General features: G+C 46.8%; 1 protein-coding gene and 1 long non-coding RNA gene across 6 annotated transcripts in view; both read right to left on the bottom strand.

The window, feature by feature from the left end:
• LOC310696535 overlaps positions 1-14,661 on the bottom strand; it is a 285,064-nt gene that overhangs the window by 27,929 nt on the left and 242,474 nt on the right. The window lies entirely within an intron of this gene.
• The window catches only part of FRMPD1 (FERM and PDZ domain containing 1), a 91,293-nt gene that overhangs the window by 19,661 nt on the left and 56,971 nt on the right, over positions 1-14,661 (bottom strand). For 4 of the 5 annotated variants that reach the window (XR_014520545.1, XR_014520546.1, XM_083481620.1 and 1 more), the window contains 4 exons: positions 14,148-14,305; positions 12,502-12,607; positions 9,343-9,388; positions 6,179-6,286 (listed from right to left, as the gene is read on the bottom strand). Coding sequence is in view for 3 of the 5 variants with exons in the window: in XM_083481620.1 (XP_083337746.1) it covers positions 6,179-6,286; positions 9,343-9,388; positions 12,502-12,607; positions 14,148-14,305 (418 nt within the window). In the remaining 2 variants the exon portion in view is untranslated. Of the gene's footprint in view, positions 1-6,178; positions 6,287-9,342; positions 9,389-12,501; positions 12,608-14,147; positions 14,306-14,661 lie in introns of those variants that run through there. The other variant, XM_083481622.1, reaches the window with a different exon arrangement.

Here is a 14,661-nt window from a genome sequence, read left to right as displayed (position 1 = left end):
AAAAAAAATGCAAATTCACATGGAAATGTGGAGAACTGGATCTGAGACAGATAAAATGAGAAACTAATAAAATGATAAAATGAGAGTGGAAGTGACCTCGACAATATTAACTCATCCCTATTTTAAATTGAGCTGCTATTATTAATTATTAATATTATTAATACAGTAGTACCTCGGGTTACATACGCTTCAGGTTACAAATGCTTCAGGTTACAGACTCTGCTAACCCAGAAATATTACTCGGGTTAAGAACTTTACCTCAGGATGAGAACCGAAATTGTGGCATGGCGGCAGCAGGAGGCCCCATTAGCTAAAGTGGTGCTTCAGGTTAAGAACAGTTTCAGGTTAAGAATGGACCTCCAGAACGAATTAAGTTCGTAACCTGAGGTACCACTGTATTATGTATTAATATATATATATACTACCTATATGCCAAAATGGCTTCTAAAGGGTTTACAAAGTAACATATCATGAGGCAGCACACCACCTCATGTCATTTTTAAATTTTTAAGTATTACGTTTGTAAACCGCCCTTCATCCAAAGGATCACAGGGGGCGCTTCCAGCGTAAAAACACAAAATAAAAACGCAAAATACACAAGGTAACAAAAGCAAACAAAGCAAAACACCAATGTTTGGGAGATGTCAAAGATTCTCTGCCATTTCCACGGACGGAAAATATCCTCTTTGCCATCTCCCAGACATCTGGCAGCATATTGCCTTCTCCAGAACACACTGTTTTATAGCAACAGAATCAAATTAAAGTGTTAGTCAAATTGCGACACTGCAGCCCCCAAGCAGACACTCATTTGCTGAGTTGCCCAATGCAGGCACGCTCTATTCTACTTGCCCCATGGGGCCAGGATCCTAGAAGATGGGATTTGGTCAAGCGCCATCAGTTTCCAGGCCCTTGGTGCAATGTGGTTTACTTATATTTCTGTACCATCCTCCCAGAAAAAAGGTCAGGGCAGTGCCCAGCAATCCAAAAAAATAAAAGAATCAAAGTCAGACTATTCGTCTGGCTACCTCAGTATTGTCTACAAAGACTGCTAACAGATCGCCAGTGTTTCAGGCAGGGAACATTTTCACCCCACCCCCGGAACCTTCTACACTAGTGGCCAAAATTGTGGAAACCTTTTGGGGAAAGTGTATTTCCGAGGTTTGATGGCTCATGGCGCTGTGGGTTAAACCACAGAGCCTAGGACTCGCCGATCAGAATGTCAGCGGTTCAAATCCCAGCGACGGGGTGAGCTCCCGTTGCTCAGTCCTTGCTCCTGCCAACCTAGCAGTTCGAAAGCACGTAAAGTGCAAGTAGATAAATAGGTACCGCTCTGGTGGGAAGGTAAACGGCGTTTCCGTGCGCTGCTCTGGTTTGCCAGAAGCAGCTTAGTCATGCTGGCCACATGACCCTGAAGCTGTATGCCGGCTCCCTCGGCCAGTAAAGCAAGGTGAGTGCCACAACCCCAGAGTTGGCCACGACTGGACCTAATGGTCACGTGTCCCTTTATCTTTAACAGCTGATTGGCTCTCTAAACACTCATGCTCATTGGCTACATTCAAATGAAGGCAAGCTACTGCATATCATCCTAAGCAAGTTGTGCTTCCTTTTTCTGGTTATTTGACTGTAACTTTTGACAGAATTGAACAAACTTTGTTGCATTACTGTCAGGGAACTGCCATCGGAGCTAGTGGCGGAGGGAAGGCTCCAAAGGGATGCAGGAGAGGGTCCCAGTAGGCAGTGGCGTAGCGTGGGTTGTCAGCACCCGGGGCAAGGCAAGTAATTTGCGCCCCCTAACCCATGGATTTGCGCCCCCTAACCCATGGATTTGCACCCCCTAACCCGTGGATTTGCGCCCCCTAACCCTAACCCCCAGATGTTGTGCCCGGTGTGGCCGGCCCCCCCTGCACCCCCCACGCTACGCCACTGCCAGTAGGGAGAGAGGCAGCCCATCTGCTGGGGAAGGAAATCAGCATAACACCAGTGGAGAAGGGGGGCAGATGGGGGAATCGGAGAGGAGGCTGCTCAGTCAGAAAGGGTTAACCAGGTAACCTAGCCAGGAGTGGCGGCAACTTACGCACGAGCAACCCCTAAACCCATTACAATTACATTCTTCATTAAATTATCTTTCCATTTCTTTGGCAAACTTTGAATAATTCTTGCAACGTTACAAAGACTTTGGAGGATTATAATTTGGAGGAACTATAATATGCAGTTGAATAAGATATTTAAAGGACCCACAGAGGGCAGGAGGGAGTCACAGAATCTTGTTTTATTCTAAAATTTAAATGTGCAAATTGTGTGTATTATTTTGAAAAATCAATAGAAATTATTATTAAAAAATCTTTCCATTGATAAATAATTTTATGATATTACTCAAAAAGAAAGTGGTGTTATGAGCCATCAGACCTTAGAAATACACTTTCCCCAAAAGGTTTTCACAATTTTGGCCGCTAGTGTACACGCAGAACAGATGTGCAACTGCTGTCCATTCCTGCACTAGTTTACTTACTTAAGCAGTTTCTATAGTCAGTCAATGACCATTCTGCTTCCAGAAGACATTTTGTGGCTATCCGTGGTGGATTATTTCTTAGTAGCCATTCTTTAATATTAATAAACTAGAATATTAAAATTCCCAACCGAATAGCATTTTACTGTTGGGTTTTATTATTCTGCGATTTTGGTTTTAAGTCTCCTTTGAGCCCTTTTAGCAGAACAGCAACTGGCAAATCATTTGTAAGCAGAAACCGAAGTCTTGGGTTGAATCAAAAGCCCAGGTTGCGCAATGCACTTTCAATGGACATGACAAAGTATACGCCAATCCAGAGCTCATCATTTTTACCTTGCAAAAAATCCTTAGATGACCTCGTGCTCCCATATAGCTTTGTCTTAAAGCAATAAACAAGACTTACCCTGGAAAATTAAGGTTTTAAAAGCATTTGGTCTCATCAACAATTCATGCCCTCAGACCGAAGGTTCATATTTCAGCTGCGTGAAAGCACTTCTGGGCTTTTTCCAAGCAAAACTTTTGTTTCGGAACAATGTTCTCATTTAAACTGATATGCATTCTGATATGCATTTTTTAAAAAAGCAAGTTACTATGCCGTTTTTGAAAACCTGCTAAAATTATTTGGAAGTGTTCTTTTCCTGCACAGCCACAATGGCTGTGGTCAGAGGGATCGCCATAGGGTACAACTATGTGTCAATCTCCCCCCACCCTTAACCTTTGGGGCATGCATTCTGGGAGGTCAACAGTAGGTGGAGCCAGGGTCAACATTAAGCAGAGTCAACTGGAGTTGACTGATGGTGGGGCAGTGACCTTTTCCCCCATAGCTTATAGGGGATGCGGGTGGTACTGTGGTCTAAACCACTGAGCCTCCTGGGCTTGCCAATCAGAAGGTCGGCAGTTTGAATCCCCGCGACGGGGTGAGCTCTGTCCCAGCTCCTGCCAACCTATCTGTTTGAAAACATACCAGTGCAAGTAGATAAATAGGTACCGCTGAGGCGGGAAGGTAAACGGCATTTCTGTCACAGTGTCCCATTGTGCCAGAAGCAGTTTAGTCATGCTGGCCGCATGACCTGGAAAGCTGTCTGTGGACAAATGCTGGCTCCCTCAGCCTGAAAGCAGGCGGAGCACCGCAACCCCATAGTCACCTATGACTGGCTTAACCGTCCAGGGATCCTTTACCTTTTGTACCTTTACCCTAGCTCAGGGGTTGTCAACCTGGTCCCTACCTCCCACTAGTGGGCGTTTCAGGATTCTAGGTGGGCGGTAGGGGGCTCTATGGCACAAGATGAACCCTCCTTTCACCGAGCACTGAAAATGTTAACATCAAGAAAGATGCATTAGTGGGCGGTAGGTATAAAAAGATTGACTACGCTGTGGGTTAAACCACAGAGCCTAGGACTTGCTGATCAGAAGGTCGGCGGTTCGAATCCCCGCGACGGGGTGAGCTCCTGTTGCTCGGTCCCTGCTCCTGCCAACTTAGCAGTTCAAAAGCACGTCAAAGTGCTAGTAGATAATTAGGTACCGCTCTGGCGGGAAGGTAAACGGCGTTTCCTTGTGCTGTTCTGGTTCGCCAGAAGCGGCTTAGTCATGCTGGCCACATGACCCGGAAGCTGTACGCCGGCTCCTTTGGCCAATAAAGCGAGATGAGCGCCGCAACCCCAGAGTTGGTCACAACTGGACCTAATGGTCAGGGGTCCCTTTACCTTTACCCCTGCTCTAGCTTAAACTCCTTGGGCTGGATGGGGCTGTGGGCTGCATTCCCAGACCTCCCATTCCTTGTTACAATAACCTGTTGCAGTGCTTGCTCCGTGTACATTCAGGCACCAAGAGGTTTTGTGATGAAAAACAAGCCTCTGTATGGCGGGGGGGGGGGATATTTCACCCCATGGAACACCCATGGAAGAAGGTTTTCTCTTTATTCCAGAAAGTATAACCTGCTTTTCTGCAGCTGAGCACAAGGCAGCTTGCAATCAGCACACACACACACACACACACACACACACACACACACACACAAATGGACTAAATAATGTAAAACAGTTTTAGTTTCCATTTTCTACCAGAGGAAATCTTTTTTAAAAGAACAGTAAAAGGTTAATTGCCTGACTTCAGTACTCTTTTACCATAGTAGGGAAATAAACTATTAAAGCAGCCCAACCCTTCTAAGAATGAGCAGTAGATTTCGTTTATTGTAGTAAGGTAAAGGGACCCCTGACCATTAGGTCCAGCCGTGGCCGACTCTGGGGTTGCAGCGCTCATCTCGCTTTATTGGCCAAGGGAGCCGGCGTACAGCTTCCGGGTCATGTGGCCAGCATGAATAAGCCGCTTCTGGCAAACCAGAGCAGTGCACGGAAATGCCGTTTACCTTCCTGCTAGAGCGGTGCCTATTTATCTACTTGCACTTTGAGGTGCTTTCAAACTGCTAGGTTGGCAGGAGCAGGGACTGAGCAATGGGAGCTCACCCCATCACGGGGATTTGAACCGCTGACCTTCTGATCAGCAAGTCCTGGGCTCTGTGGTTTAACCCACAGCGCCACCCGCGTCCCTTTCATTTATTGTACTTGTACTCAATAAAGCTGCCTCCAGGATTTCCACTTGAAAAGCTGTGCATCTGCACAGGTTTGTTTCTTTGGTTTATTGGTGTGCACACCTCAAAGGTTTTCAAGTCAGACGTTACAGTTTTCAAGAACTCAGCTACGTTAGTAAAAAAACAGAGATTTGAATGTGCTATAAGCATGCAACACCAGATGGCGCCAGAGCGCAGGAAATTTTAAAATATGATTTCCCATAGATTTTTTTTTGTTATAATCTAATTTCTGACTTATTTATAGCAGGTTTTCCCTGTGTTTATTTTTATTTTATTTATTGGATTTATAAACAAGAATAATGTTATACAAATAAGTATACCAAGTTTTCTCATGTCATTTGTATATCACAAAAACAGCATAATAAATGTGGAGTAATATTTACAACATATGGTTCATTATTAGTGGTCAGTTTTTTAAGTTATTGGTTCATGAGTTGGTTTAAACAACTAGGATGAAAAGAGGGGGAAAGACGGGGAGGGGGGAGTGATTAGTGGGGTCGTTATGCTTCTATTCTGTTTTTCCTGTGTTTAGATCTAACCCAAGTTGGATTGAAGCTGGCTTGTGGCAGGCTGGAATGCATCAAACCGCAGCATTTTGCAAGAAACCACAGGATAGTTCTGCAGATTAAAAAAACCTGAGCCGTGGAAACGCACAGGATTCGGAGTAAACCGTAACGGGTACACAGCCAAAGAGGGGCGCAGACAAGGAGGTTTTGGCAATACACAGAAATATATAAATTTAAAGAACTAATAAACCAGTCACAAGGCCAATAACTAGTCAGCTAAGTTAGAAGGGACCCTGAAAATCATCTAGACCAACCCACTGCAATACAGGAATATTCGGCTGTCCCATACAGGGATTGAACCTGCAACCTTGGTGTTATGAGCACCATGCTCTAACCAACTGAGCTATCCTTAAACTGGTTATCAGCACAACTTTCAATTCCACTAGCCCAGTGCAGGGGCAGCCAACAAGGTGCCTTCGTGATGTTAATGACTGACAACCTCCCTGCATATGTATTTTGACAATCTGACCATTGCTCCAAGGCTGTTTCTTCCGGCATAATGGCCGCGTTGGCACATACCTGAGTATGTCCGTTCACGACTACTTCCTCTGCAAAGCGGACTTTGACGGGATTCGTCTTTAGCCTGGCTCTTTTCTCGGCTGTAAGAAAGGAGGATTTAGGGCCACCCTGCAAAGACAACGGCATTGGGTTTGCAAAGTACAACACCCTGACAGCAACATGGCAACATGACAACAAACCATGTCGGTTCGACATCATCACGATTTTCGCAATCTCACCTAAGGAGCAGCAGAAGAAGAAGAGTTTGGATTTGATATCCCGGTTTATCACTACCTGAAGGAGTCTCAAAGCGGCTAACAATCTCCTTTTCCTTCCTCCCCCACAACAAACACTCTGTGAGGTGAGTGGGGCTGAGAGACTTCAGAGAAGTGTGACTGGCCCAAGGTCACCCAGCAGCTGCATGTGGAGGAGCGGAGACGCGAACCTGGTTCACCAGATTACAAGTCTACCGCTCTTAACCACTACACCACACTGGCTCTCGCCCCACTGGTGGGGGTGGTCTGCCCCGGTTGTCATCACTGAAGGGGGGATGACATTTGGCTCCCAAGCCTACCCCAATCCATTAGGGGAAGGGGCGGCTTTGCCGACGGCCTTCTCCCCTTCGTTTTGACAGCTCAGTGGAGGCTTGGGAGTCAAGGGCAGGCAGCGCGCCATTGCCCCCCGCTCCCGGGCTGCTTCCTGGTGTGTGTGTGTGTGTGGGGGGGATATTCCATTTCACCTTAAGGAACAGGCATGATTGTTGTGTGTCACATGTCTGTTTACATTCCAGCACAGTATGCTGGGAACTTCCATCTGTCTATAGCTTTTGCTTTAGCCGTTTTGCTTTGGACACGAAGGAGATCAGACATGTTTCCTTTTGCCCTTATGTATGCTGAATAAACTGCCTGTAAATATACTCACTCAGCCTCTCCTGCCACTTCTGTTTGCGCAGTGTTTACTCTGCTGAGTAGCGTGCCCTAGCTTTTGAAGTTCAGGTCACAGATTCATGCTGCACCAAGGACTGGAGTTCGCCTGGCACACCGGCCGGTGGGCTGGAGCCAGCTGGGGGCCTGCTAATTGCCCCCATTTCCTTGGTTGAATGCCAGCAGGGGTAGCCTCCCCCGAGCTGTCAAAAGGAAGAGGGAAGGGAGGAAGGGTGCTGGCAAAGGGGTGCGGCTCCCTTCACTCACCCCCAGGAAGCAGCCCGCCATGGGCGGCTCGATCTCTGGGACGCACGCCTCTGCGTCCCCCTGGGACTCTCACCTCACCCTCCCTGTGGGCGGCTCGCCCTGCCCCTGGGAGCACAGCATGTGTGCCGCTCCGGGTGCCAGAGCAGCTAGCTCCGCCTCTGCTATCAAGCCATTAAAAATAGTCTTGCTGGATCCGGTCAAGCGTCCATTTTGACCAGCATTCTTTCCTGCAACAGCTCTCCTGACGCCTCTGGGAACTTCACAAAGAGCACTTTAAGGACTTCCTTTTCATTTGGCTACGGCAACCCAATGCAGAGAAATGGTAGCCTAATGATCTGTTGTTGCTGTTTTAAAAAACTGCTTGCAGGGAGGGGGTGAATCAGAAATGGAGAAATGTGTGGAGCGGGAGACAACGCTTTCGCTCTTTGAATTGCTCCAGATTTATTGACTGAATGTGCATCCTCACCCAGAAATAAATAAATAAGTGGCTTACAAAACAAAACAAAACCATGCTCAAAATGTGAAATGTTGTCATTAAAACCCACCAAAAAGCTGGGGCAATATCCAAGTTACAATGGAGACAGAGTAAAACAGATCAGATTGAATGGATTATTGCAATAACCTGCAGTTTCGATAAGGGTCTGCATTTAAAGCAGGTGAATAAATGAGCAAATCGAGTGAATTTGGATATGCAGAGGAGATTAAAAATAAATTTAAGGAACGGCAGAAAGAGGGGGAAGGAAGTCCAGTTTTGAAATGTTAAAATGATTGTAAAATTAGGGAAATGTATAAAACTAGTGAAATGTATAAACTTGAAAAGTATAAATAAAATTTGAAAAGCTGGAACCCCCCCCCAAAATAGCTCAGATTTAAAACACAATGAAAACATCAGAGCGAATGAGAAAGTCTTCACTGGGCCCCAAAGTGGACCCCACTCGTATGGCTGTTCTCACGGGAGGGTTCTAAATGCAGGAAAACATATTTGGAGAGTGATTTGGAACGGGGAAACAGCAGGAGGGCAAGGGTTAAGCACCACCTTGTGCCTGCTTTTCTTTACCCCCTAGCTGCCCCCTGGAAGCAGCTTATCTTTATCTTGACAGGCTGTCAACAGGATACGGTCACACACGTTGGCATGCAATGGGTGGTCAACCCTCTGTCCATAACGCTGCACTAATGCCAGGATGGCAGCAACAGTAGGGTGAGGGCAAAATGTCCGCCACTGACGTGTGTGGCCTCTCCAGAGCTGCAAAAAGTGTTAGGGAAAAGCAGCAATGCGAGAGCGAGCTGCAGGTGTCTGGAATGCAAAACAGGATGTTGATGTTTGGGACTGTACCATGGGAACAAAGGGACAGTCTATTCACTGTGCTGAGCACCGGATGTTAGCTCAGAGTGTCATCTGACCTGTACTGGAAGTACAGGGGTGGAGTTATTATCTCTCTACTGTTGGTGTCTGATGAGTACAGACGCGTTTCTCTGTACTGCTGCAAGGACAGAAATAAAGACATGTAAATACATTTCTGTCTGTCTCTTTCCCCTCCCTGGGGGAGGCAGGGAGGAGGGAAGAGTGGTGTGTTCTTCTCACGCTTAAGGAGGATCGCCGATAGTGACCTAGCCTGTATCCTGCCGGGAGACGGAGACGGGGAGGTCAACAAGGATCTTAAGCCGAGTGCCTGGAGAGTGGCCAGTTTCCTCTGATAAGGCTTAAGAATCCGACATGCAATGGGTGGTCAACCCTCTGTCCATAACGCTGCACTAATGCCAGGATGGCAGCAACAGTAGGGTGAGGGCAAAATGTCCGCCACTGATGTGTGTGGCCTCTCCAGAGCTGCAAAAAGCGCATGTTGCCTAGTCTCAGGGACTTCTCCCCCTACCCATCCTTTGTAACTCTTAAGATTACCTCCGGGAGCATCTCGTTTGCGCACACCCACCAGGAGGCCAAACCCTGACCCCCCCCAGGAGCATTTCAAACCCCAGTGGTACATGAAGGCAATTTACCGAGGTGCATCGGAGAACTGTAAACTGGAGAGTGTCTTCTGATTCCCTGTAAGGCAAAAAAAGAAAAGAAAATGAAAATATACAACCGCTGTTTCCACAAGGGAGATAATACATACCCTGGATAGTAGCAAAACTACCTTTTATCTAAAGACGTACTACAGTGGTACCTTGGGTTACAGACGCTTCAGGTTACAGACGCTTCAGGTTACAGACTCTGCTAACCCAGAAATAGTGCTTCAGGTTAAGCACTTTGCTTCAGGATGAGAACAGAAATTGTGCTCCAGCGGCGTGGCAGCAGCAGGAGGCCCCATTAGTTAAAGTGGTGCTTCAGGTTAAGAACAGTTTGAGGTTAAGAACGGACCTCTGGAACGAATTAAGTACTTAACCCGAGGTACCACTGTATGAGTTACTGACTTCACCCAGACCCCATTGCTTTCAGTACCACTTATACACAGATGGTAAAAGGTAAAAAGGTAAAGGACCCCTGGATGGTTAAGTCCAGCCAAAGGCGACTATGGGGTTGTGGCGCTCATCTCGCTTTCAGGCTGCTGGCGTTTGTCCACAGACAGCTTTCTAGGTCATGTGGCCAGCATGACTAAACCGCTTCTGGTGCAACGGGACACCGGGAAGGAAACCAGAGTGCACAGAAATGCCATTTACTTTCCCGCCGCAGTGGTGCCTGTTTATCTACTTGCACTGGAGTGCTTTCAAACTGCTAGGTTGGCAGGAGCTGGGACAGAGCAATGGGAGCTCACCCTGTTGCGGGGATTCGAACCACTGACCTTCCGATCGGCAAGGCCAAGAGGCTCAGTGGTTTAGACCATCAGCGCCACACAGATGACACCCAAGTCACCTCTATTGCTCTACTTTTAAACTGTCTTCCTCATTCAAGTCCTGCATCTCCAACTGTCTCCCCAATATTCCTGTCTGGGTGCTTCACTGCCATCTCAAACACCATATGACTTGTACAGTGGTACCTCGGGTTACATACGCTTCAGGTTACAGACTCCGCTAATCCAGAAATATTATCTTGGGTTAAGAACTTTGCTTCAGGATGAGAACAGAAATTGTGCTCCGGTGGCGCGGCAGCAGCAGGAGGCCCCATTAGCTAAAGTGGTGCTTCAGGTTAAGAACGGACCTCCGGAACGAATTAAGTACTTAACCCGAGGTACCACTGTATTCTGTAAAGTGCCATGTGTCAGGTATGCGTGCAGAGGCCAGGCCCTGTGACCAGGATTGGGGCCTTCCTAAGTTTGTTCTGAAGAGGCAAGGTGCGGCCTCACAGTTGAGGCCAACTGGTAACTCACAGCACCTGGTGGCAAGAGCTGGGAAGGGATATAAGGTCAGCTTTTCCCTTCAGCTCTTTGCCACAGCAACATGTTCCCTGCCTTGCTGGGTTTGGCTCCTTGACTCCTTGCTTCTTGGTCCTCAGACCCTTGACTTCATGACTCCTTGCTTCCTGACCCTCGGACCTTAGCTTCTTGACTCCCAGCTCTCCTGGTTTCCTGACTCCTGGTTTCCTGACTAGCATCTAGATCAAGGGAAGTAATAGTGCCACTGTATTCTGCTCTGGTCAGACCTCACCTGGAGTACTGTGTCCAGTTCTGGGCACCACAGTTCAAGGAGGACACTGACAAACTGGAACGTGTCCAGAGGAGGGCAACCAAAATGGTCAAAGGCCTGGAAACGATGCCTTATGAGGAACGGCTAAGGGAGCTGGGCATGTTTAGCCTGGAGAAGAGGAGGTTAAGGGGTGATATGATAGCCATGTTCAAATATATAAAAGGATGTCACATAGAGGAGGGAGAAAGGTTGTTTTCTGCTGCTCCAGAGAAGCGGACACGGAGCAATGGATCCAAACTACAAGAAAGAAGATTCCACCTAAACATTAGGAAGAACTTCCTGACAGTAAGAGCTGTTCGACAGTGGAATTTGCTGCCAAGGAGTGTGGTGGAGTCTCCTACTTTGGAGGTCTTTAAGCAGAGGCTTGACAACCATATGTCAGGAGTGCTGTGATGGTGTTTCCTGCTTGGCAGGGGGTTGGACTCGATGGCCCTTGTGGTCTCTTCCAACTCTATGATTCTATGATTCTATGACTCCTGGCTTCTGGACCCCTGTTCCTGTTCCCACCCCACCATCTTGCCCCCAGTCCTGACGTCCCCTGCCGGGACTTCGATCACCCGTGAACCGGACCGTGACACCATGGGACTTCAGAAATAAGTAACTCTTGATTGAACATGGTTAGGAGATGCCACAGAAAAATTTGGATCCTCCTTGGGATACCCAAACCCTGTCTAAGCTAGCACAAATCTCTGGGGAGAACCTAAGCTGTCCCTCTCCCTACCAGAAAAGAATGGCAGATTAAGTTGATGGATTATGCCGAAATGGCAAAAACTGACCGGAAGAATCAGAAATCAGGAAGACCAAAATTTTAATCAGGAATGGGGGAAATTTATAGGTAAAGGTAAAGGGACCCCTGACCATTAGGTCCAGTCGTGACCAACTCTGGGGTTGCAGCGCTCATCTTGCTTTATTGGCCGAGGGAGCCAGGGCACAGCTTCCGGGTCATGTGGCCAGCATGACTAAGCAGTTTCTGGCGAACCAGAGCAGCGCACGGAAACGCCGTTTACCTTCCTGCCGGAGTGGTACCTATTGATCTACTTGCACTTTGACGTGCTTTCGAACGGCTAGGTTGGCAGGAGCTGGGACCGAGCAATGGGAGCTCACCCCGTGGCGGGGATTCGAACTGCCGACCTTCTGATCGGCAAGTCCTAGGCTCTGTGGCTTAACCCACAGCGCCACCCATGTCCCTAAAGGGAAATTTATAATTTACCTTAAAAACCAATGTAAACAGTTAAAATTGTTAGTAGGATTGGAATAACACTTGCAGTTTAATGGTGAATTTTGGACATGAGATGTAAAAGATTTGGATGTTTATAAAAGATGCAGGAGGAAATGATTAACAATAGGACCCACAAAAGGGAGGAGGGAAGTCCAGGAGATTCTTTGGAATCTTGTTTTTATGTTGTATATGCGATTGTAAAACTTTAATCTGAAAAATCAAATAAATGAATTTATATATATAAAAAGAGAGAACCTAAGCTTTTCCTGGAGCCCAGCTGCATTATCTAATGCTTTGGGCATGTTCACGCATAGCACCTTAAAAGAGCGGTTGCTTGTTCCCCGGTAACGTCCTCTTCAGCTGCTTTGTTGTTTATTGCAATGATGTGATCCCCCGGCAAAAGCTTCCCGTCAGCGGTGCTGCCTGTAAAATGTCAGGGCCTTGTTAGGGACAAATTATCTCTCCGGGTTTACTAAATCAACTTGAATTGCAGAAAGCTGGAGCCTCACTTCAGACATCTTACAACATGAAAATACAAACCAAAGTTACCCAAAAAGCCGTAACTGCACCACTGAGTGACTCCATCCCACCATAGTCAGCTCAGAAAGGAATGGTAGTGCTCCTCCTCAGAAGCAGGAGATGAGTCATGCTGGCTATGTCCCCCTCTTGCTGCAACAAGCTCCCCTCTCCTCAGTCTCCCAGAACCAGAAGAGGTATGAAGAGAGAGGAGCAGAGACAGGCACATCGGTGTAGTCTCAGATTGCTTGGGAAGGACCCGGGAAGGAGGAGATTCAGGCAGTGTTGTGAAGCTAGGGATCTTCAGTCTCCACAACTGTGACATAGGGGCAAGACCTATGACGAAGAGTTGCTGTTCCCAAAAATGGGAATGATACAAAAACTTATGGAATATACAAAAATGGCCAGAAGAATAAGAAATAAAGATAATAAACTTTTTATAAACGAATGGAAATGGTTTATTGAGTATTTACAGATAAACTGTAAACAGATAAAAACATTGGCAAGATTATTGTAATAACCTGCAGCTATATAAGTGTGTGTGTGTGTGTGTGTGTGTGTGTGTGTGTGTGTATGAACATATATATATATGAACAGCTTTTACCAAAGGTGTCATGGACTTTGAAGACACTCAAACTCAGAACGCAAGGCAGAAACATGTTCAGAGGATGGCACGCTTGGCAAATCCATACCATGATCAACTCCCACCAGGGAACCAATGTCCCCACTGTGGAAGGACGTATGCTTCCAGAATTGGCCTCCACAGTCACTTACGGACTCATTGTTAAAACCGTGTTTATGGAAGACAATCTTACTCGGCTACGAGTGATCGCCAAAAAAGAAAGAAGAATATATGAATGATAAATAAATGAGTAAGTTAATTTGGATATGAAGGAAATTGAAAATAAATTTAAGGAACTGCAGAAAGAGGGGGGGAAGGAAGTCAAGTTTTAAAATGTCAAAATGAATGTAACATCAGTGAAATGTATGTATCTGAAAAGTTTAAATAATTTGCTGTGCTCATTAGACCTGGCACTCCTGAGTAGACCTTGTTCCTTCGAATAGAAGAAGAAGAAGAAGAGTTTGGATTTGATATCCCGCCTTTCACTCCCCTTCAGGAGTCTCAAAGCGGCTAACATTCTCCTTTCCCTTCCTCCCCCACAACAAACACTCTGTGAGGTGAGTGGGGCTGAGAGACTTCAGAGAAGTGTGACTGGCCCAAGGTCACCCAGCAGCTGCATGTGGAGGAGCGGAGACACGAACCCGGTTTCCCAGATTACGTGACTACCGCTCTTAACCACTACACCACACCAAAGAGTTAACTTTGCCTACTCTGTGTGATTCATTCCTGCCACCCACCCCACCGCCCTGTCATCATTGCCTGTTATTTGGTGTTACCTTAGAGAGATATCACAGTCCCCATGTGGGACGAGAAAGGCATCCCTACCTGCAGCAACTGAGGTGATAAGAAGGGGAATATTCTGGGAAACTTCAAAGCCATAATGTCCAAGTAGCACATCTTTTTGGATCTCCACTGTGAACTTCACGCGAGATGGAGGCTGATTAATGTTGTCCGATGCTCTGTCACCCACTGACGCTCTCCCCCTGCAAAAAAAAATTTATATAAGAAAAATGCTTTAAAAAGTTGTTCATAGGAATTGATATATAATGAATTGGGGAAAAATGTTTAACATAACTTTTGTTAAAAAAACAGAAGCTTTTTTTATTAGGAATTATAGGCTGTGGCGTAGCGTGGGTTGTCAGCACCCGGGGCAAGGCAAGTAATTTGTGCCCCCTAACCCGTGGATTTGCGCCCCCTAACCCGTGGATTTGCGCCCCCTAACCCGTGGATTTGCACCCCCTAACCCTAACCCCCAGATGTTGCTCCCGGTGCGGCCGGCCCCCCTGCACCCCCCACGCTACGCCACTGATTATAGGTGCAGAATTACCAAAAGATAATA

Source organism: Podarcis liolepis (genome assembly GCF_965112155.1).
Source record: "Podarcis liolepis genome assembly, chromosome: 17".
Taxonomy (NCBI): Eukaryota; Metazoa; Chordata; class Lepidosauria; order Squamata; family Lacertidae; genus Podarcis; species Podarcis liolepis.
The sequence above is the reverse complement of the archived record's forward strand: the minus strand, read 5'-3'. Positions and strand labels throughout refer to the sequence as shown.